Source organism: Haliotis rubra, unplaced genomic scaffold (assembly GCF_003918875.1).
Source record: "Haliotis rubra isolate DU_JTF1 unplaced genomic scaffold, ASM391887v1 Scf921, whole genome shotgun sequence".
Lineage (NCBI taxonomy): Eukaryota > Metazoa > Mollusca > Gastropoda > Lepetellida > Haliotidae > Haliotis > Haliotis rubra.
The window spans coordinates 66221-89302 of NW_025767659.1; the positions used below are offsets into that span (position 1 = coordinate 66221).

Sequence of the window (23082 nt, forward strand, 5' to 3'; positions counted from 1 at the left end):
ATAATACAACTGGTTCGAAGTTGATTCCCCTTTTAAACCCAACCAACTTGCTCTGTCAAATTCGGTTGATTCCTTATGGGCTCTGGGAAATCTTATCTTATCAGTATCCTTATCCGAAAATACATTTTCAAGTTTGTTTACACTCTATGATAGGTGGGAAGCGGTGATGTTGAACCTATTTTTATTCACTATGGCTACCCACCATCTCTCTGGTTCTCGTTCAAAATAAAACTGAGAGCATGTCGATTTAGAAGTTATCTCGTCTTCTGGTAATGAATCAAGGACAAATTTAAATCCTTGGTCCCGTTTCGTGAATGTACAGAGAAATCAAAGACAACAACTAAAACTCAATCCTTTCGTAATATCTGAAGCTGTGACAGGAATATGTGTCGAAGTCAAAAGCGTTACTCGTCTCAAAAATGTCACTGTCTCTCCTTGCTGTTGGAGTGTGGAATACATGACAAAATGATATCAAGTGTGCAAACTGTCATGGTGATCATATGTTTTCCTCAAGATCATGTCCAGCCTTTAAAAGACAAGTCCAAAATTCTAAAAATTAATACACACAAATAATGTGTCTTTTGCTATAGCAAAGACGTTGTTACCAAATCTCCCCACATAAATGACTCCGCTGCAGTATCTACGTCCCGTCCGAAGGTTGGCCATAAGTGTCAGACGGCCATAAGTGCCGACAGGCAGACTATTCCCTATAGCATTTCTGATGACGATGCAGGAACATCCAATCAGACAGTACCTGGTCCCCTAATACAAAAACATCCTGAGACACCAGCAAATACTTCTAACAAACAGCCCGACATCGTTCATTTGTCAAAAAAAAAGAAGAAACGACAAACAATCGAATAGGAAACAGTCATATACTGTCCTTTTACTTTCAGAGGCTCCTCAAGAACTCATTTGGGCCTCAAAACATGGAGGTTACCCTGTCCCGACAGTAATGCAGAGGAAAGGCTCCTCCTCACGAGAGAGTTCGCCAGTTCAACCACGATGCCTCAACTGTCCAATATTATTCAATGGAACTGCATGATTTCAAAATAACTTTAACGAAATGTATTTATTAATACAGTATTTTTATGCATCGGCATTTTTTTCTTCCAGAAACATATCTAAAAATAGAGATACCTTAAACTTAAGATTATTGTACAGTGATTATCATTCTTTTTCCCCTCCAGTAGACAATGCATCTGGAGGTGCTTCTATTTTAGTATAACAGGACATCTTTCAAACTGTTGCTGTTCTTCTGACCCTGCAGATTGTATACCCCTACATCTACTCTTATTCTACAGTCGGATCTTCAAGATCTGTAAGATCAGCTTCCAAAGCCATGTCGTATCATGGTTAATCTCAATGGACACAATGAGAAAGTGTTCATATTAAAGGTAGAATCCTTCAGGAAAGTATTTCAGAGAATAGTCTCCTTATATTTAACAACGATTCAACTACCTATCCACAACCAGCGACCGGAACATATTTTGCCGTAGATCTGCCTCTCACCAATTCAGCCTTATATATTCATGATAAAAAGTAAACCAACATATGTATATTAAGATGAAAAACTGGACAAACGTCTCGTTCCCGGTGGTTTGAAGGCAAGACTACCTCTCAAGCGCCCTCATTTACTCCCTCACCACAAGCAAGCTTGTTTGCACAGGGCCCGTATCATATGGACGGACGAGTCCCGATTCAATCTTCACGTCGCTGATGGTCGCGATGCTGATGGTCAGAAGGACTGTTGGAGACAGATTGAACCCCATATCTGTTCTAGCTGGGTCTGGCAGGTCACCGCCACAAATTGTACAGGAATCGAAAAATCAACCTCTAACTGAATCTTTGGAATGTCCCAGTGTCAGTCCAGACCTAAAACCCATAGAACATGTTTTGGATGCAATTTGCTGCAGTGTTACATACATACATACATACATGCATGCAAACTTTTGTAAAGCACTAGTATCCAGCGTAAGCTGCTCAAAAGCGCTAGTGTCTGAGATAATTGAAAAGGGTCACTGAAATGCCATATTGAAGAAGAAAGTTTTGAGCTTAGATTTGAACGTGGACAATGTTTGCTCGGTTCTTATGTCAAGTGGGAGACTGTTCCAGAGAAGGGGTCCTGCACGTTCAAAAGAGCGGTCGCCAAACGTTTTTGTACGGGAGGAGGGTACAGTTAGGAGAGACTTTTTTTTCTTTTTTTTTTTTTCATAGTCAAAGTCTTTTTATTGTCTATAGGTCACAGTCCGTATACAACATATATACAATTTTCACATACATTTACACATGTATACAATAACAAAGGTTGAGATTACAACACATATATATAATGTCATAGTACATGGGGAAATCCTACAAAAATATATATCTTACTGAATTGGGAGGTATTTTGATGCTCTAAGTTCATATGCATGGTATAAATATCTGCATAATTTTCTAGAAGTGTTTCGTTATTAGTAGTTTTTGTTTTGGGTTTTTTTTTGGGGTTTTTTCCATCATAAGTTGTATATAATGTCATATCTGATATATCATAAGTATATAGTATTACATCCCATATGTCAAGTTGTAAATAGCATCATATATGAACATATCATATTGTTTATAGCACCACATCTGACATATCAAGCTGTATATTGTGTCACATCCAACATATCATGTTGTATATTGCATACACATTCAACATATTTTGTTGTATACGGCGCCACATCTGACATACCACGTTGTATATAGCGCCACATCTGACATATCATACTGTATATAGTGCAACACCCGACATAGCATAATGTAGTGTCACGGCCAATCTATCGTGTTGTACATCTATCGTGTTGTACATAATGTATTATCTGATATACATTGTAAATATGTCTTATCTAACATGTGTTGTATGTAGTGCCACAATTATTCTGACATGTCATGCTGTGTCTTGTGTCACATCCAATGTGTTGTGTTATATATTGCGCAACATCCGGCTTATTGTGTTGTATATTGTGTCTTATATCCAACCTATAATATGTGTTCCCCAAAGTTACACCAGTGCCATTAACTAGCTAGTCAATATATAACTAAAACAATGATGATTTTTCAAAAAAGGAAACAGATCAAGATTTTACAAAAGAAGCGGTTGCTGCATACACAGGTCAGGTTTGGAATAATGGATGCCATTTATTAGCAAATTTCTTCATTTTATTCTTCCTTTTGGCAATGAAGCTTTCAACAGAAAAAATATCTTTTAAAGTCTTTATAAAGTTATCGCATTTTGGAATATTGTTTTTCAAAGAAGAGACATAGATCTGTCTTTTTGCTGAAATGATTATATGATTAAGTAATGGGTTTTTACTTAAGGAGCCAAAATACACCAAATATTTTGTCAAATTGACTTTTTGTATCAAATAAGGGTTCATCCAAATTCGAAGATCCTTCCAAAACTTCTTAGTTTCACTACATTCCCAGTAAACATAGCACAAGTTTTCATCTTCATCTTTACAAAAGCTGCATGAAACGCTCTGGATAAGGTTCATTTTTAAAAGTTCCTTTTTGGCATAGAAAATACCGTGTAAAAATTTATATTGGAACTCTAAGAGTTTTACATCATTAATGTCTTGTCTGTAAGACTTGAAAATCATTGGCCAATCTAAGTCAGTATCTTCAAACACATTCTCCCATTTATGACACATATGAGGGTTATTATTGTTAAATAACAATATATCATAAAATAATCTTGATCCTTGTAATGATTTCATAAAATTCTTTTGATAGGAGTTAAGATTCATGTCATAGTTATTTATACACCTGTGATTTGTTATTGTATTTTTCCATGATTCAGGTATATTATTTAGAACATATTTATGATCTAATTCTGTCCCTTTTATAGCATATTTACTTTTTAAAGATTCAAAAGACATCAAACCTTCTTCATCACACATGTCTTTGATGGTTAATAATCCCAATGACTGATATAATGATTTTGGTATTTAAAATTATGATTAAACCATAATGGCTGTGCTAAAATTTCATCAATGTTGTTTTCCTCTAGGAGAGCCTTGTCACTTGAGCGCAGTGAGCTCGGTGGGTGGTATCTGGTGAGCAGACTGCTGAGGTAATCTGGTGCTTTGTTATGGAGGGACAGGAACACCAGTACAAGTATCTTGTACTGTATCCGGTAGCGCACTGGCAGCCAGTGTAGGTCCTGCAGGACTGGTTGTATGTGGTCGAATTTCCTCTTCCTGCGGACAACTCTTGCTGCGGTGTTCTGCACTTGTTGCAGTTTCTTGATCAGGTGGTTGGGAAGCCCGATGAGGAGGGAGTTGCAGTAGTCCAGGCGGGATGTTACGTGAGCCTGGACAAGTGAGATGGTTGAATGCTGGTCGAGATACCGCCTTATTAGCCAAATATTTCTGATGTGGAAATAGGCTCACCTGCAGATGGTATTAACATGAGACTCAAGACTGAGGCTGCTGTCAAATGTCACGCCCAAGTTACCAGACGTGACAATCATCTTGACAACTTGAATTAGCTCAGAAACGCCACAGTCCACGAATGGAACAATTTACCATGTAATTTCTTAAACAGTTGCTTCGGTCAATGTCCAATAGGCGTGTATCTGTCATCAAACACAGAGGAGGATACACTGAATACTGATTGCATCCTGTACACTAAAACTGTGCTAGAGACAGTCAACTGTTTGTTCCTTGTACCATTTTCTTTATCCTTTCGAACGTAAATTTTTCCTTCACATACATTCCAAACATTGTAAAGAGTTAGTTAAGCCAGCGAGAGGGAAGCCATAACGAGGGTCATTGGATAAATCAGTTTTGGATAAACTAGTTTCAATATATAACGAATTTGAATGGATGGGCCCATGATGACCTATGTTTAAGCGATTCTCAAAACTATCAGCCCTGGTGATGATCTACAGAACTTCGCCAATCCCGATTGGTCGTTATATGAGACACTATGCAGGGATCACTTAAGATTTCAAGAACAGTGAAGATCCTACACAGTTGTTTATAATACATGACATTGATGACAGAACAATTCAAAAGTCCTCTGCCATGCACATATTCGTAAACCATGGTATAATAACGAATGAATTTGAAACAGGCCGGAAAGTATCGAAACAGGCAGAAAAGTATCCTACAGTCCATAATTAAGATAAAGTTAACATTATAAATGCCATGGCTTGACGTGCATGGAAACAGAATAAGCTTCAATCTTGGAGAATTTATGATTCCAAAATTCAATTCCTGCACACCAAAGGTTGTGAAACATGATACAAAGGGTAAAGGGTAACCTACTGTACACCTTATTAACTAATAAAGTCTACATTGCCAATAAATTCGATGAAACTCTCACCAAGCATTCATCTTCATCTAATTACATCCCTGAAACAACAGGAGAAGAAAAGAATAAATGTCAACTCAGACATTGATGAATATTATAGCGAATTATTTTCAGTGTATGTGTTCCATTCCGCCCTTAAGCAAGCTCATGATACAGCATCAGGGGCTGAAAATATACACTATCAGCTCTTGAAGCTTTTACATGAATCATGTCAGGAAACAGTACCAGATATTTTTGATACAAAATGGACTTCAGAACATTTTCTATAATCGTGGCATTATGCCATTGTAGTCACTATTCAAAAGCCTGGCCGAGATCATACTGATCTATCTAATTACAGACCCATATCTTTAACGACTTCTGTCTGTAAAACCATGGGAAAAAAGGTAAATAACATATTAATCGGGACTCTTGAAACCAAAAACTTAATTACCAATCTACAATGTGATTTCCGGAAAAAAATCGTAGTACTATTAATCATTTAGTACGACTGGAATCCTTTGTCAAAAATGACATAGTATCTAAACAGCATGTAGTCTCAGTTTTCTTTGATCTGGAGAAAGCCTACGATACAACTTAGAATCACGGCATTTGGAAGGGTTTACATGATTTTCATTTGAGAGGTTGCTTACCTGTTTTTAACAGACAGACATTTTCAAGTCCGAAGTGTGTCCACCATGTCTGATCTTTACAGTCAGGACCAGGGTGTTCCACATGACAGTATTTTCTATGTCACGTTATTAAGTATTAAAACAACTCTTTTAAGGTTTTAACTTATTCAGTTGATGCATCACTTTTAGTGGATGATGTAAATGTTTCTTAACATAGGATAATGTGCATACAATAGAGAGGCAGTTACAAATCTGTCTCAATAAAATACATACTCAATAGAAAATGGTTGCCCTTCCATTCTGTCTGCAGAGCATCAATCATGATTCATCGCTGAACCATAAGTGTCTCCATCGTCCCTAAGACCCTCCCGTGCACTCGACACCACTGCAGTCGTAGCTGGCGATGCTGTCTGGACAAAATCACGCCCCCAACAGGACTGTAGACGGTTCCGGACAGGCTGGTCCGAGATCCTGCGCATTCCAGGTACTGAGGATGCAGTGGAGACATCAGTCGTCGTCCTTTGGCATAGGTAGCGCAACCGGATGTAGTGGTCTTCGGCAGGAGTGGTGACACGTGGCCTACAGGATCTGGGAAGGTCACGTGTTGATCCCCGCTGCTGGAAGCGGTTCCATAGCATCGATATGGTGTTAGGGGCGACATTAAAAAACCTCGCAGCCTCTGATCTGAACTCGCCTGCTTGCAATCGTCCAATGGCGTTATTCCTCTGAGCTTCGTTCAGTCCTGGCACTATGAAGTGGACCTCACACTGACAACATTTAAAAATCAGAAACTAATGAATTATAGTCTAGAGGCTAAGTCCAGTAGGGGGCTCAGAAAATGAGTTTGTTCAACACCTACTACATAAAAGGTCTGCCTACACAGTTTGATCCAGGAGAGCCTACTGAACATTTCTAGGTACTATGTAATCCTAAATTATAGGGTAGGTAAAAAGTTAAGGGTCATTCTTGGGTCCTACCCATATAGCAAAATGCAGGCAAATGTTCGAGAGAAGGTGCAATATTGTGTCTTAGGACTTTCTTTGCAGTGAGCATCGTCATGATCATTATATGATATTGTGAAGTTTATTTGAACATTATACAAAATCACTTAATTTTATAACACCAAATAAACATAGATGAGGAAAAAAGGGTAATTTCTTGAAAAAATCTTGTATTCTTGAAACGAAATCCTGAAAACCGCCAATATTCTGTTAAGTTATCAAATGAAAATATTATGTATATATCCCTACAATGGCAATTGAAAAGGATGATTCTAACAATATAATACACCAAATTGCAAGAACGTGTGTAATATATTAACCAAACCGCATTTCTTAATAATCGTTTAGAACCATGTTAAAAAAAACTCAATCATATTTTGAAAACAGGATAAATATTCTGTAAATATATTCAATAAATATATGTATTTGTCTTAGAAAGTATACAGATATACATGTGAATAATGACTGGTCCCTTGCCTTGACCATGACAAATGTGATGGAACACTGTTAGACTATTTCAGTTCATCACGTTACAGGCTCAAAGCTGATGATCACAATGCTGAACAGAATGGGACACTGTGCTTCATACAATCAAATTGAAACCATAGACACGCTGAGGGAGCCATTGCCAAATCTGAGATGCATGGTGTTGTTCCAGCCAACATCGTACCTGGTGTCTTTGTTCAAGAGACTGCAGATGACTTTACTGAAGAGAGACTTTATGGAAAACACACAACACATGCTACAACTATATTTCTATATCAGAAAAGCCAGTTTGGTCCAACAGCCCCACGCATGGTATATGCTGATCACTCTCAGAGGAAACAGACTTTTCAGTCTACAAGAATGTGCAAGAACATGCGGGAGTTTAGTATTCACAGCAAACGCACACTCAGTTATGTGAGGCAAGCAGATAATGTATGGTTCAATGATACTGAAGATTTTCATCTATCGAGCTGCAGTTTGAATCTGGCATGGGCATTTTCCAGATGTGTCCAACAAACATATGTGTTGTTCAACTTACTCTAGTTAAAGCAGAGCAGCAGGTTGTGCCAAGCTGGAGTGGTTTCCATGCTATGGTACACTCAACATACCAACGTTGGTTATTGTCCGATGATTGATGGCGCTTCCACAGAGTTCAGCACTGTGTATACATTAATGAAGACAGTTCAGACCATGATGTCCAGCCTTCAGCAGCATGACAGTGTCATTACATTTGACCTTAAAATCTATGTAAAAGCCGAAGAAATCCAAAGGCACCTTCCAGAAGACTTTTCTGACACTGTCATAAACGTGGGTGGGTTCCACATTGCAACCAATTTCCTCAAACTCTTGGGTAAAGACATGAAGAATCGGGTATCCAGATCCATTGAAAGTGGTGTTTATACAAGTGGATCAGTCACTACCCTTCTGAATGGAAAGTTCCAGAATCAGGGAGTTCAATGTCACAAGCTATTGAGGGAAGCCCTTTTTCATTTACAATGGCAAACATTTGTAAACTAGCTGATTAACAAGGGGAAACGTGTTGCTAATGAACAATCCAGTGTTGACAAGACTATGGCCATCCAAGATGCTACAAAGGAAGGTCATGACTTTCAACAATCAGTTCTGAAGCTTGTAGATGAAACTCAAACAGTCATTCTCCCGTTTACCACTTTCCGGAATCAAAGAGCCAAACATATGAATTTTGGGATTATTACATTCCAGTGGTTTAGCTAACGCTTCGGTTCATCAAGGCGGAGATGACAGGTATTTGGACACTACTCCTATCATCCACTGCTGCACTGACTCCATATTTCTTTGCTATGGGCAGACACAACAACTCAAGATGGTTACCAGTGTACCTTTCGGAGCTCCTATCAGAGAGACATCCAGACTTGCATAAAGAGTTCATAAATGGTACCATGCAATCAGCCGATTGCCCAAATATGGACAGATATGGGACTTGAGCAAACTGTGAATTTGGAGACAAAGCACATGGGGTCATAATTGGAATAACTAAAAAAACAGAAGTACTAGAACGATGTCTTGAACGTGCAGCGACTGCGGGCACACACAATGAGTCAGCTCCAAATAGGTTTAAACGGGATGAAGATGATGTCCAGCAGTTAATTACATGCTTGGCATCAGGGGTGATGACAAATCCGTTATCATTTCATGATGTATTTGGTGACACAATGCCTCTTATCAACATTGCTACTGGAGTTGTGATGCCTCAGGACACTTCAGGCCGTTTGATACAAGCGTGTATCTGTCAAACAACTCCCATTCCCAGACAGTGACAAAAGTACATCAGCAATCCTAAAAACAAACAAAGAGAACCTCTATGTTTTCTTGTCAGAAACCTGGATACGTATTGGCCAAGACAACCTCACAACCACTGAGCAATTAGTCTTGGGTGGTGGCTGCAGTGATGGAGAAAAAGCTGTACTTATAAAAAAAGGGTCATTATGAGGATGATAGTATCTGACATCAGACCTCTTGGAAGTAGACACCTGGCTGATTGTGATTCAGTCACCAGATACAGATGTTGCTATGCTTTTTACGTTTCTCTTTGAGGATCTCGAGTGTCAAGAACTTTGGTTCCATACAGGCATTATAGACAAGTTCAGGTTTGTACCTGTTCATTCTCTTTTCCCAAAGGTCCATCATTGCATGTACTCACCGGATGTGACTCAACCAGTTCACTGTCAGGACTAGGAAAGAAAAGGCATTGCTTTTTCTACTGAACAGTGATGTTCACCTAATCAGATCAGCACAGCTTGGTGAATCCCTTGAGTTAGAGGAAGAATTAGATTTGAGAGGAATTCTTTTGCGGTCTCTATACAGTTGATGACAGGGCTGGCAAGAAGGCAGATGGTGTCAGGTACTGGCTTTAGTGTAAGCAGCAACTCAAAAATGAAAGATGACTGCCAACCTCAACCAGCCTTATCCAGCGCATGAAACGATCAAACTACCAAGTCTATGTCTAGAGAAGGGCACTGCAAGCAATGCATGTTCTTCCTGCTGTCGATGGCTATGGTTGAGAGACAAAAGATGGTTTAATTCAGCCTGTGTTGATGACAAAGCATCCCCCACTCAAAGGACTGTTGGAATTGACATCCTGCAATTGCAAACAGTCAGCATGCCTCACACTGGTGCTTGTTTCTGAAGATGAGTGTTATAATCCAGGAATTGGTGATTTTGATAGAAAATAGAGTCCAGTTATTCAGACGTGTCAAACATTGTACAATGTGAAAGGAACGCTATGTTATACACGTGTACACTTTGTCTCTATATATTTATAGAATACATATGCAGATACCTTACCAAATGTGACGCAATTACAAATATTCATAAAATAATTGAATGTTAAACCTTTATATCGCTAATTTCCTGTTGGTGCTTTAAAATGGTATATTGTACAATGCATGAACAAAACAGTATATGTGCTATTATAGCTCGATCGACCTATAGGCATATAGCTCGTTTGAACTGCTATAGCTCGATCTAACTTTTATAAGTCGTTTTGCGGTTCTCCCCGACCTGTTGATGTGAGCTATTTTTCTAATGTTTTGTTGGTATTTCTCAGGCGCGAGCTTTTTATATGTTGTGACAGTAGATTACCGATTTAACTGTTTATATAATTTCATTAGACTATTTAACCACACGTACTTGTTACCGAGTCACATTCTCAGTTCGATACTCACAGCAACGTCATTATTTAGCTTTGTTAGAATTTCTAACTGTCAAATAACATCAAGATGTCGGGTTCAGACAGTGATTCGAGTTCACCAAACATGGCTTTAGATATGGAATGTGAATTCTTTTCAGAAGATGGACACTCAACCGAGGAGGAAGTTGACAGCAACACCCAAGTAGACCCCTACATGTTTGAACCAGTAACAGATGAAAGCGACAGCGAGGGAACCCCAGAGAATCCTGGTTTAGGATATATGGATAACAGACGCACAGAAAACACTGAATGGTTTGTATTGACCTACTAGATTTTCGTATCAATGCTTTTCTACTTTTTTTCAAATCAGAGACTTCATATAAATTTATTTTTTAATGTTAGTTATTTGACATTTCACATTAAAAACTTGTGAATTATCATAATAATAAGAATTCATTATTACCATGAGTACAATGAAATTTGTTTTGTGTGTGCATTGGAGGCACACTTTACAACCGCAGTGTAGCGCCAGCTGAGTGTAACCTTATATTAGCTTAGCACCAAGCAAGGAACCAACAACCCCCATCTTTTAATGTTCTTGTTAGGACGCCGGCGGGAATCGAACCCTGTTCTTCTGGGTGATGAGACAGTCCCCCAATTAAAGAATGGTCACTTTAACCCATTTTAAGTAAGTCTATTAGTCAGCAAAAAATGTAGTAGATCTACAGAACTTAGTGAAATTGTAACAATATGTAGTTTCAGTGGCAATTACAAATTGTACATTGTATTTTTATGGATTAAACTTATTTTATATTTATAAAATGGAAATAAATCAAAAAAGAAAATTTAATCCATAAAAAATATCTTTGACAATATGTAGTTTAATTAGGAATGGTATTTGATGAATGGAGCTTTATTTTAGAATTATATGCACTGTTGCTTTTAAATATTTTTAGGTGCAAGTGTGGACAGTGTATTGCACACCCAACTGCAGAAGAGTGTAGCTGCTGTCAGGAGAACCCTACAATTGTGGCCAAGATTGAAGAAGTGGAGAGAGAAGGCCTGCCACCAGTAAACTGCATCACTCAACACCCTGGCTTTACTGGGGTGTGCTGTAACAGATGGGTGCTGCAGACAGCATACTTCCAGTACAGACAGCAGTATTGAGAGGTAGATGTGGCTGATCAAGCTGTCAACAGGTAATGTGAATAAATATGTACAGAAGTAAAGCTAATTCAGTAGATCGTATCTTCAATTGATTGAATTCTGATTTAGATTAACACTGTAAAATAATAATTATGATTACATTATTTTTGCTTTAAGGCGATACAGATACACAGGCTACCGGCAGTTTGTGAGATGATGCTGTGGATACCTGGGAAGGAAAGTGAGAGTGCCACTTCCTGCATGTGCAGTTAGAGCCATAAGAATGGAATTTCCATCAGAAGAATTTTGAGGCTTCAAGTATCCATCTTTAGAGTAATGACAAACAATGACTTTGTGGCAAGAAGAATATATTTTGCTTTTCCCACTCCAATTCAGTGAATGTAATATTTACAATTATTTTTATCAAGTTTAATCATTTATAGTGTATGTGGAGTATTATGTTATTGTACTGTATCAGGGTTCTTTTTATTCAGTTTCTTTGGGAGTTACATCACCAACAAACATCATAAATACATAATGTACATATATATATACAAATTATGCTAGACAAACATATTGCAAACATTAATGTATAAAATAACTTTAGGATAGTAACACTGTACTATATCATGCATATTGACAAAATAAAAGAATGTCTATTTTTCATCGTCTGTCACTGTGTTTCATTTATGGCATGCGTGTCTATCTGCTGAAACGTGTCTTGTGCCTGGCAATGGCATCTTCCTTTGTTATTCTTTTGAATGTGTGTGTGAGGGGTGCTGGAGTTCTGTGTGCAGCAGTTCCTTTGGTGGTTGACAACCTCCTGGCAGGTTCTTGATAAAAGGCGATCCACATAATCTGCAATTCAAAATACAATATGATAACAATGTGCAATTTAGGATATCACTGCAATGAAATAAGACACTTGTGAATGTAATTTCCATAAGCGTTAATGAAACTTTTAAGACCTTGAGCAAAATCATGGACTTTTTGTGGGGTCAAAAGTGTAGCTTTTGCTAACACAGAGAACTAGATCAAACAGTAACGTTGCACACTTTCAGAGTTTCTACCAATAGGTAATGGCACATGCAAATATTATCCAGTAATTTGATCAATAGCTTGTGAAAGACTTTGGATCGACATTGTAGCTTGAGTATTGTACACAATCAGACATACCATAGGTCCTCGCTGTCTTGACAAGATGGATCACCGACTGTCCCTTCTTGTACTTGGGATAGGACACTGATACCTGTGCATTTCCGGCTTTGCTAAATGCTTGTTGCCTGGACCCATTCTCATTGAAGTCCATGGAGGCAAGATACAATTTGGACAAAAAATTGAAATATATTTATATCTGTCGCATTCATACATGTAAGTTATATTTATGATTATCAGTGAAACATATTTATGAAAGGAATATAATCGACGGAACAGTTTTCCACATCTGGTTTCGAGATATCAGGAAAAAATGTGTCATTTGTTAGGAACACAACAGGATTTGATGATAAATTGACCAGTCAATGCTATTTTGTCACATAATACCTGGACTCATGCCAAGATAAGAGAAGCCCAATCATCTTCGGTGCAAAATGATTGACCACACTGTGATAGGCTTCGATTTTGGATGTCTGGTAGCCTGGGGAGAGTTTCTGTACATCGTGCAAAAGACGAGGCTTCTCAAGGAGCTGACTGAGCTTTTCACAGGCCTTGGATCCTGTGAAAGACAATTTTTTATCCATAACAATTTTGATCGCATAATAGAATATAACAGAATAGAAGATCCATTCTAAAAGAGAACGCTTCCAAATTGAATATCAAAGTTGTATAGCTTAGTATCAATTGTCAAAATGATTTTGTCATGTGCAGATATATATTTCTCCCATACCTGACTTCAACCCTTTTCTCTTCTGGTCATCTTGACCTAGATCTGGATGTAGACAGTTGGGGAAGTGTTTCCCATGGCCGTGATGAATATTCTGCATGTGGTTTACTACAGATAACCATTTGTCTCTGATGACGTCCCCGTTCCCATCAGGAGTGGATGCTGCGGCCCAATAGAGGTGATTGCAGATACTGCAGACCCATCTGCCAACTATGCTGCAGTCTTTCTCTTTTGCCAAGGCCTCCATCTTCTTTCGCAAACCTGATTTTAAAAAGATAAATAGCTCATAATTTCAATGATCCATGATCCATGAAAATCATAATCAAAAAGCAACCCCCAGTTTGTATTGTTCATAATTTCAATGTACCTTCAGCCACATGCCAGACATCATGGTGGTGTACAGTATCAGGCATCTCTTCTCGAATCCACTTCTGAATTTGGAGGTGTCGGTCTGTCACCATGGTATGGATGTTCATTTCTTCTTCTCTGAGGAAGTGAACACTACGAGCCAGGCCCTCTTTTTCCATGGCGTTGGAGTTTTTCACCTCATTGCTCTGAAGAAAGTTTAGACATCTTGCATAGATATTACACACATGATAAACCCTTGTTGCACTATTATATTGAACATTATAAACGGATGTCATAAATATACAAATTCCTCATTGTACGTCATTTTCTTTATTCATCCTAACACCGATAGCTTAGTCAAGTAATGGTAAAATTCCACTTTCCACCACAAGATAACTATTTTGTGACCAGTGTGTCAGCAGTTAATGATTATCTTTTACACTTTACTTCAGATTAAATTTCCAATTTTACCTATTTGTTATAACTTTTCTTTTGTGCATGAACAATAAAAAGAAAATGACATAAACTATACCTGCACTAGTTGTACATGTACAACTTTGCTGCTACCCAGTTCCATCAGGGTGTAGGAGCCAAACTTAGCATTGTGGCCTGGAGTGTCTGCCCTTCCATCTCCACCCAGGACGAGAGGTTCATCTGTGAATCGAATTTCATCTAGAATCATCCTCTGTTCTTCTTTCCATACTCTCTCAATCACTGGGTGTAACAGGGTCCTCTGATGTTGGAAGAAAGTCCTAACACTGACTGAAGACATACCAAGGTACTGCAGCATTAGGAGTGACTTTCTTGGGAGAGATCCAGAATATAAGATTGAAGCAGACAGCAGAATGTTCCCAGCTGGAATGTTCTTTATGTAGGGTTGACTATCCCAACGACGGCAGAAAGAGCAATATTGACAGTATTGATGAATGCATAAGAAAGTTCCAACACAGGTCTTTTTCACTGATGTTGGCAATTTACATGCAGGACATGAGGTGAATAGTTCCAATAGGCAACCCTCGAAAACAAGGAACTTCTTCTCTTTTTCTGGCGAAGACGACTCGAGACTGAAAGAGTGTTTACAATTTGTCAGGGATGAAATAATCGCAATAAACATGTTACACATACAAGTATTCTTATGTTCATTACTGCATTAATCATTATTAGGTAATAGGATTCTTTTTTATATAATAATAACTCGATTAAACACACCTTATGTGTCCAGAATATGTAAAAAGTACCTACAACTTGTGATTTTAGTGTAATTTACAGATGTCTTCTTGCAGTAATATTGGTCAGTTGATCATTGCTTGAGTTCGGGTTGATATTAGAAACAATCTAAAGATCATAACACATCAATGTTAACGTTTTTTGAGTTCTGGGCCAGACTATGATCTTAATATACCCCCCAGTCAATGTTGTTGGGGCGGGGGATAAAAATAAATCTACAATGTATTCGAACTTGTATTAAATTTGTTAAAAATGTACCGGTCACACTTGCTGTCAAGGTTTTCGTCATCACTGTCCTGTGCTTGTAACAGAGGAGGCTGCCAGGTTGGGTCCATCTCATCATTAGCTGACTCGGGCTTGTCAGTGCCGTCATGAACAGGCAGCGGTAGTTCTAGAAGTGAGCACTGGATTCCAACAGATGTCATCTTCTCGGTGGACTCAGTGGATGTCCCTGTAATACAGAACCAGGAATACCTCTTCATCATTGTCTAAAAAAAATCTGGACATTAAAAATTATATATATATAAGTTATTATGAAAGTGTATCGTGCTACAACAATTGCACTCCTTATCTAGAGGCTGAAAAAGTATCAAAATTAAAAATGAAACTGAAATGTTTGAATTCATGTCTATGGAAACATAGAAAAAACATGTTGATTGCGATAAGCAGCCTCTGTCAAAGACAAAATTCAATGTCTCTGTTTTATTGACACCTATGTGTCTGCCTGCCTGTCAGCTAATGACAATATGCAGTACACAACTTCAATCACTGACCACATGCAAATTAAACCAACACCTATCAGGCTATAGACCATAAACAAAACCAATTGATTTATGGCTCGTGCACCTGAGTTCTGTCTCTGTCACATTATGTAATTACACAGACAGGCAGGTGTGATACTTGTACACATGACATGTTATGATATCTGTTGATTGCAAAATGTTATACACACTGGTACCTTTGCACTGAGATTTGACTGATGCCTGAGTTGCAGCCGACCTCCTGCAGACATAACCTCTCTTTGAAGTCTGGGCTGATGTTGTTTTTAGAACTTGCTTGGATGGTGGCAGACTAGCTGTTGACTCCTAATAAAGAAAAATGAAAGTCAACATTACGAAAGGAAACTGTTTATTGGAGTGAATGAAAATGCATACATCTAATTTTAATAAATTGTTGTATTTAAATTACAAATATATAAATGTCAAAAACAACATCTCATCATTAGACATTCGCTCCTCTGACACTTGCTATTTCCACTACATTCTCACAGTCACGATTTCCTTGCATTATGCAGCATTACTGGCATGCACACAATTATATACCTGTAGTGTTTCTCCAGTAGATGCACTTGCTGGTTGTAGATCTGGGATAGAGGCCACATCTGGGATGGCTTCCTCAACTGTGACCGCTAATTGTGGGGTGGAGGCTTTATCACATGATCCATCGTGATCATCCAAGAAGGTCTATAGTGGTAGATGTGGGTGTCAGGTGAGGTATATCTTCTCGCACCTTCGCAAGTAGTTGTGTAACTATCTGTATTAAAGTAAGTAGAGCAAAGTTATTACAGATGGAATTGATATTTAAAAATATTGCTAATATGTAACTCTGATTTTACATAACATATTTTACATATTTTTTTATTTTCATACAATGCTAATATCAGACAATTATAGTAATAACTGAACATATATAGAAAATGAATTCATGAAAACATGCCATAAAAGTAAGTAGAATTCATTGGAATGTTATTTTTTTACCATCTTTAAATGTTGAAGTATTTTTTCCAAATGATTTTTACAGTTATGCATCGTCAGCAACTGCATCCCTCCAATTTTGAAGAACATGCATTATAATAATAATATCTTTACAGTGAGAGGGGAATGACATAATGGGCAGTAACTATAAAGCAAAATGTCAACATAATTCAAGAGCAGATTCATACAAAAAATACCAGATAGGCTAATGTCACTTGGGCCTAGAAATGTCAACACTAGTGATAACATCTGACATGAAAACTATTCCAAAGACACGATTTACATCATAACACATTGATAAATGATTCCCATTCGATTAGGAACGATATATTCACATATTTGCCATCATTCTTCATGGTGTGTTTACTGAGTGAACAGCACCTATAAATAGTAACGGGATGTACAGATGTACAAATTCTAGAACTCATTATTTTGCTTGGTAATTTATAATTCACGATGTACGTATCTAAACATATGTGTGTACTATTTACCCTGTCCTTGCTTGACTTTTTTCTCTTTCGCTTTGTTGGATGTCCGAACATGTCAACATGAGGTAGAGGACCGGTGTTTGGTGTCAGTTTCTTCTGGATCGAAGGTATAGCTTTCGGCAACAGTAGTTTCCTATTCAGCGTCGTCTTCCAGCAGTCATCACTAAAATGATCTGAGCATAATCGCGAATACTTGTTAAATTGACACCACGAGCGCTTCTCTTGAACAAACCGCATCCATTTTTCTCGGAGCACTGGATCGGACGGAAACTGGTGCAAACTCCGAATGTCAGTTTCAAGTCTTGCATTGTACAGTAGCCCCGCAGTAGTTCACCATCTCAGTATTTTGTGATTGAATCGAACGCAAATGCAGAAAAAATGAGCATGTATTTACAAAACCCAACATCTCTATATACACACAGATGAGCGTATCGGCAAATGAACCAGCCAATGAAAAGTCTTCGTTACACTTGAGTGCACGCCCACCCGCTCTGACTGGGTTCGGTATGCCGGCTGCTTCGTTTCGAGGGAGGTAAACCCAAGTACAAAATATTGCACTTTTGATTTGCGATTGTACGCTTATAATTTTTTTTATTCATTTTTTCATAATCAGCAATGTATATTATATGTCATGAAGAAGTGATAATTGTGTTTTAATTATGTTTGATTTTTTTGGTTGCATGTGACCTTTAAGAACCAACCCTAACACCCCTGTCACCCCAGCTGTTATTTCAAGACCTAACACTATAGGCGTGGCCACGATGGTGGCTAACAACCCAACACCTGCTGCTCCTAACCCCATACTGGTAGCCATAAGGGTGGTATCAACACCGTCCACGATGTTGAAAGCTCTATGGTATTTTTTATATAGTGTTTTCCGCGTGTCGCCGACTTGTTCTAGTTGGTGTTTTACATCACATAACTGTCTCAAGCGGAACCCGTCTACGGTTTCCAGGGTCTTCACTACTTCCTCTACGACTGGGTACAGACCCATTCAGTGTGCCTATAATGTATCTATTAAAATATTTTCTAATTGGGCATCAGTTAATAACCGATCAACGTACCTGAAATTTATAAGGCCTACGTTCTCAGGTAGGTGAATGGAGGAAAGGTCAATAGGTAAAATTGGGGAAACCCTAAATAGACAGGTGTTTGAAATGGGCAGCAACTTCTCACCGGGGGCCGAGTCCCGTTGTATGACGATAATACAAGGACCGTATAAATCTAAATCATCATATAATTCTAGTTTCAACCCAGATAAAAGGGTCCATGGGTGTATATTGGCGTTTTTTACCAAGAGTTCTATGATTAATGTGGAGCCTGGGGCCATAAACCTAGAAAATGGTAAGTCAGAGTGTATCTTAAAAGATAACCGTGCATCCCACCCAGTTGTATCTAACATGTGACCCAGGCGATCTGGGATGTAACCCAGGTCATCTGGGATTTGGGAAATGCTAATATTTTGATAGCCGTCGGATTTAAACCCCCCGAGTAAGATACCACTGTTCTTAATTTCAGCGATATCCCTAGTGATAGGTCCACCATTACGAAAAGAAATGTAAGGTGTGGTGAGGGTTATGTTGAACAACCATTTGGGTTCTTTAAAATCTGATAACGGCATCCGCCTATACACGTTGTCTTTCAAGTTTAGGACGTACGAGGTGTCTCTCCTACCAAGTTGATCGAATCCCTCCATGTCCCCTAGATCGCTAAGTGTAGTGTTGGGGTGAAGCCAAGACATTGTTATAATACTATTACGATATAATTTCCAACGGGTTTTCTGATAATAATTCAGGGGTGAAGTGCACCCCCATGAAGTGTATGTTGTCGGGTAGGAATATCTTGGTTAGTGATATCGTGTCTTCCACGATCACGTTGACTCCCTGCAAACTGGTTTTGGAGTCGACACCCACCCGCACGTAAACGTTGCAAACGTGATACTGGTGTTGTTTCCCCCACCGGAGTTTGACCCCCTTCACGATCTCTACATCATCCCGCGATGGTTCCCCTAGGTAGACTTGGATGACCAGTTTTGAGTTCGCCGGTAGACTCTCCGGGATCTTGACCACGCCTTCGAATTCAGACACCAACTGCAATACCACGTTTTGCATGCCCGCTTTACTCGATAGCATGTGGGCTGCCATACTGGCGAGTGGGCTGATGACTACGCTATGTCTCTGAGTCGGGACGTAAGCCACGAGCAGGGTTCCGTTGTTCACGACTTTGTTTAGGTGGTTGTCTTTGTTATCCGTGAACACGTAGGGGGAGCCGAGCCTAATATTGAGAAACCAGTCGGCTTTATTGGGTAATAACACCCACTTGTCATCTTCAGTGAAGACGAGTGTATATGGCTTATTTTTGGTGATAGCCGTCACGTTGCTCTCAACATCGTCTAAGTCGAACAGTTTGCCCCCGAACGATGGGTATATTATCCATTTATCATCCCCGGTGGTGACTAGGGTGTACCGAGTGTTGACTGCCGCTCTTGTGGTATCTACTATATCACTTAGGTTGCTAGTGCCAACGGAGGGGACTTCAACGCGTTTGTAAATGCTGTTTTTCAGTTGCAAAGCATACAATTTACCATCTACTCCGGTGACCTCGAATCCGCGTGTGTCCCCGAGGTCGGAGATCCCCACATTGATGCATTTTTTCAACTTCATTCCGGGACCTTGTGCGCTGGTCATTTTATGTGCAGCGTTATGCTAAGGTATCCTATATTCACGAGATTATGATTTATATCTAACGCCGATATTATCAGCTCAGGGATGTTGCCCTGGGTTAACCTCTTATACTGCCGAGGTGAAAACGACTCGGTTCTGCCGTCGTTGTATTTCTCCGTTTTCACCGGTACGGCTCTCAGTATAGTGGAAGGGTGACCCCCTTGCATGTTGTCCGTTGTGCTAACCTGGCTGAGATGAATGCACAGCTCTCGATACGGTACTAGGTGGGGTAACTTAGTGCCTGTGACGGTAGTCGTTAGTTTTATCTCGTCAGGCTGCATACCGAGTGTCCTCGTCAATGGTCGGCCGAGCCTCAAGGAGTTTGTTCCGTTGTTGATTAACACCACTGTGCCGTTTGAGTCGTTCATCTTGAGTTCGGCTCCCAGGGGTTTGAAGACCTCGTCACTTAGAGAGCACACGCTGTAGTAGCCATCAGTTATCTGGTTGCGAGCGCCACCTACGAACAGTTTATTGTTGCTAGCGTTGATGTTAGTCCATCGCGGCAGGTAGGTGATATCGCACAGTGCGACTTCGAGTTGACCCGACGTGTTATCGATCGCATGCGTCAGCTGAACGGCCTCACCGCTCGTTATTCCTAGAAGTGTTATGTACATGTTAGAGTATATAAACTCATTATATAATAGTTTTAAAATGTATTCCCCTGGAGTGTCTTACTCCCCTGGAGTGTTTTACCCTAAACTGGACGTACATTCTCACCCATGAAGATCGTAGTCGCTGATGGGATGTATTTCAACTCCCGGCTTTTTTTAGATGTGTTCGACAAGTATAAGCTTTCAGTGACTAACGTCAAGGCAGTCCATGCTTGGTTCAACAACCCGATGCAGTTCTGGCAAAATCAACTCAACTTCGACGTGTGGTGTGCTACAACGGGGTGTGGTTTGGCATTAACCGACACTCGGCGTGGACCGCTGTGTCAGTCTGTGTTCATGTTTCACATGTACTACCAGGTCAGGCGTATCCTTAAAGAGATCAGCGCCCCGCTCCCACAGGACAACGCATGGAACGCAGTAGACAACCAGTACGATAGACGGGCCTACGAACGTATTTGCAACGAATTCGAACTAAACTCGAAGACGGATTGGCATTTGCCGGGGCCGAACCATGGGTTGGGTATTCCATATGATGGGGGGCGACCCATGAAAGAAGTCAGTGATGATTTACTGAAACGGGATGTACAACGCCAGGACTTTGCTTTGTCGAGTAATGAATGAAGGGATGACCGTATGAACTGGTGGGGTTGCTTTCACCGTCCAGAAAGTGGAGCAGTCAACCGCAGACGGTTGGAAAATGTTCATGCTGGACACGTCGAAAGGGATTACTCGTGCCGGTTTCACCCGATTGAACGACTCTATTCGAACGTACGTGTGGGCGCTGTTGGAGGCTCAGATGCAAACGCGTTCCAGTATTATCAGTAAGGGGACTGCTTATGGCGCTCAGAAACAGTTTGTGCGCAACGTCAAGAATGCCATAGCCTCCCCGGTTGATCTACCGGGTTCCATCAAACGCTACCAAGACGTGTTGGAATACACCAGATTGAAAGTCGACTACGTGTTAACCGTGGGGGTGTACATGGCTCCGGGCGATATGCAACTAAGAGTAAAAAAAGTGGTGGGCTACAACAACGAAATAGTTGTAGCCACGAAGCACCAAAACTTGGGCGTCAACCTCGATGTTAACATCCCCCACGTCCCACCACCCACGACCTGTGAAACGGGTATAGTGGTGCCACCCCCAGAGCCTAGGGTTCAACCAACACCCCCACAGCCCCAGCCTACAGCGTCCAATCAGCAGCACATCGATCGTAAAACAGCCTTGGTGGTTGGCGGGGTCGCGGTCGGGTTAGGACTTATTTGGTTAAAAATTCCTTAGCTGCTACGTACACCAAACCCGCCACGGCGACGATGGCTGCCCACAGGTTTTGACTGAGCCACGTGGCAGTTTTAGCCAGAGCGCTCAGTAGCCATGAGACGATGCTACCCAGGATGCCCGGGCAGGGCTTCGGCAGCCTTACCAGCCATTTTAGCCAGGGCTTCCCCTAGTTTTTTTATCCACTCTTTGACACCCCCACCACTTGGTGCAGGCGTGGGGGTAGCCCCACCACCGCCGCCGACAGGCGTCAATGATACCACCAGGGTTGATATGATGAAGCCCAATGCAGTCTAAATGCTGGCGATGGTGATGCCCTGCTCCCGGAACAGGATCCGAATCCTGTCAGCTAGCGTGGTGTCTTCATTTAGGACTCGATCGATGGTTTCCCGTATGCGGCTGATCTGCGATCGGAGGGCTTCCCGGTTCGAGGAAGGGGATTCCAACCGAGTCCGTCTCTCGTCTTCCAAGTTTTTTATTCTCTCCTCGATACGGCATTTCATATCATCGTCTTCAGTTTTGGTGAGTTTTATTTTCTCGCGAGCGATGCGCTCGTCGACTTCGTTCAGTTTCCCCATGTTGTTAACGAGCTCTCCACGTACATGTTTCAAGGCTTCGTCTATGCCTCGCAGTTCCCTCAGAGGAAATTCGAGCCCCGGCAAGGGTTTGTCATGGTACGTGGCCAATATTTTCTCAATACTGTCTGATGTTTCTTTAGCATCCCCAGTATTGGCCCTGGCTGCTTGCAGATCTTGGACGACCTTCGGGGGGGAAGCTTAGACCGTGCGCCACCGTAATCTATGAAGCCTAGTTCCCCAAGGAGCAGTTGACTCCCACCAGGGCGACTGGTGAGTGTTGACAAAGCCTATGGCTTCCCGTCTTTTTTTATGATATCGACCCACGGGTAAGCCTTCAATCGCAGCGTGCCCTTCTTATCGACGATAAACTTGGAATAGTCCCTCCCCAACGGCTTGATGTTGTCTTTATTTTCAACTGCGTCGTAATAATCATCGACGG

The 23082-nt window shown here is 40.4% G+C and overlaps 2 protein-coding genes across 3 annotated transcripts; one reads left to right on the top strand and one right to left on the bottom strand.

The window, feature by feature from the left end:
• Positions 1-10497: 10497 nt before the first annotated feature.
• Positions 10498-12422, top strand: LOC124264401. Of its 2 annotated transcripts, none has more exons than XM_046699144.1 (3): positions 10498-10922; positions 11567-11809; positions 11934-12422. In XM_046699144.1, the coding sequence occupies exons 1-2, from the start codon at positions 10699-10701 to the stop codon at positions 11775-11777; spliced, it is 435 nt and encodes a 144-aa protein (XP_046555100.1). In that variant the 5' UTR covers positions 10498-10698; the 3' UTR covers positions 11778-11809; positions 11934-12422. The 2 variants fall into 2 exon arrangements, with proteins under 2 accessions (XP_046555100.1, XP_046555101.1); XM_046699145.1 differs by having other exon boundaries at positions 11567-11780.
• An 857-nt stretch (positions 12423-13279) lies between these two features.
• LOC124264397 lies at positions 13280-16671 on the bottom strand. Its single transcript, XM_046699140.1, has 7 exons — positions 16536-16671; positions 16172-16298; positions 15472-15664; positions 14519-15050; positions 14006-14192; positions 13642-13899; positions 13280-13470 (listed from the first exon to the last, which is right to left on the bottom strand). The coding sequence occupies exons 3-7, from the start codon at positions 15636-15638 to the stop codon at positions 13280-13282; spliced, it is 1335 nt and encodes a 444-aa protein (XP_046555096.1). The 5' UTR covers positions 15639-15664; positions 16172-16298; positions 16536-16671.
• Positions 16672-23082: the final 6411 nt, after the last annotated feature.

Bases quoted from the DNA above. Each gene is read 5' to 3' on its own strand.
- LOC124264397 (XM_046699140.1), bottom strand. From the start codon at position 15,638: ATGACATCTGTTGGAATCCAGTGCTCACTTCTAGAACTACCGCTGCCT. The intron at 15,051-15,471 runs GTACATTTTTAA...ACACTCTTTCAG, and splicing joins CTTGACAGCAAGTGTGACCG to TCTCGAGTCGTCTTCGCCAG. The intron at 13,471-13,641 runs GTATGGGAGAAA...TGTCTTTCACAG, and splicing joins GAGAAAAGGGTTGAAGTCAG to GATCCAAGGCCTGTGAAAAG.
- LOC124264401 (XM_046699144.1), top strand. From the start codon at position 10,699: ATGTCGGGTTCAGACAGTGATTCGAGTTCACCAAACATGGCTTTAGAT. The intron at 10,923-11,566 runs GTTTGTATTGAC...AAATATTTTTAG, and splicing joins CGCACAGAAAACACTGAATG to GTGCAAGTGTGGACAGTGTA.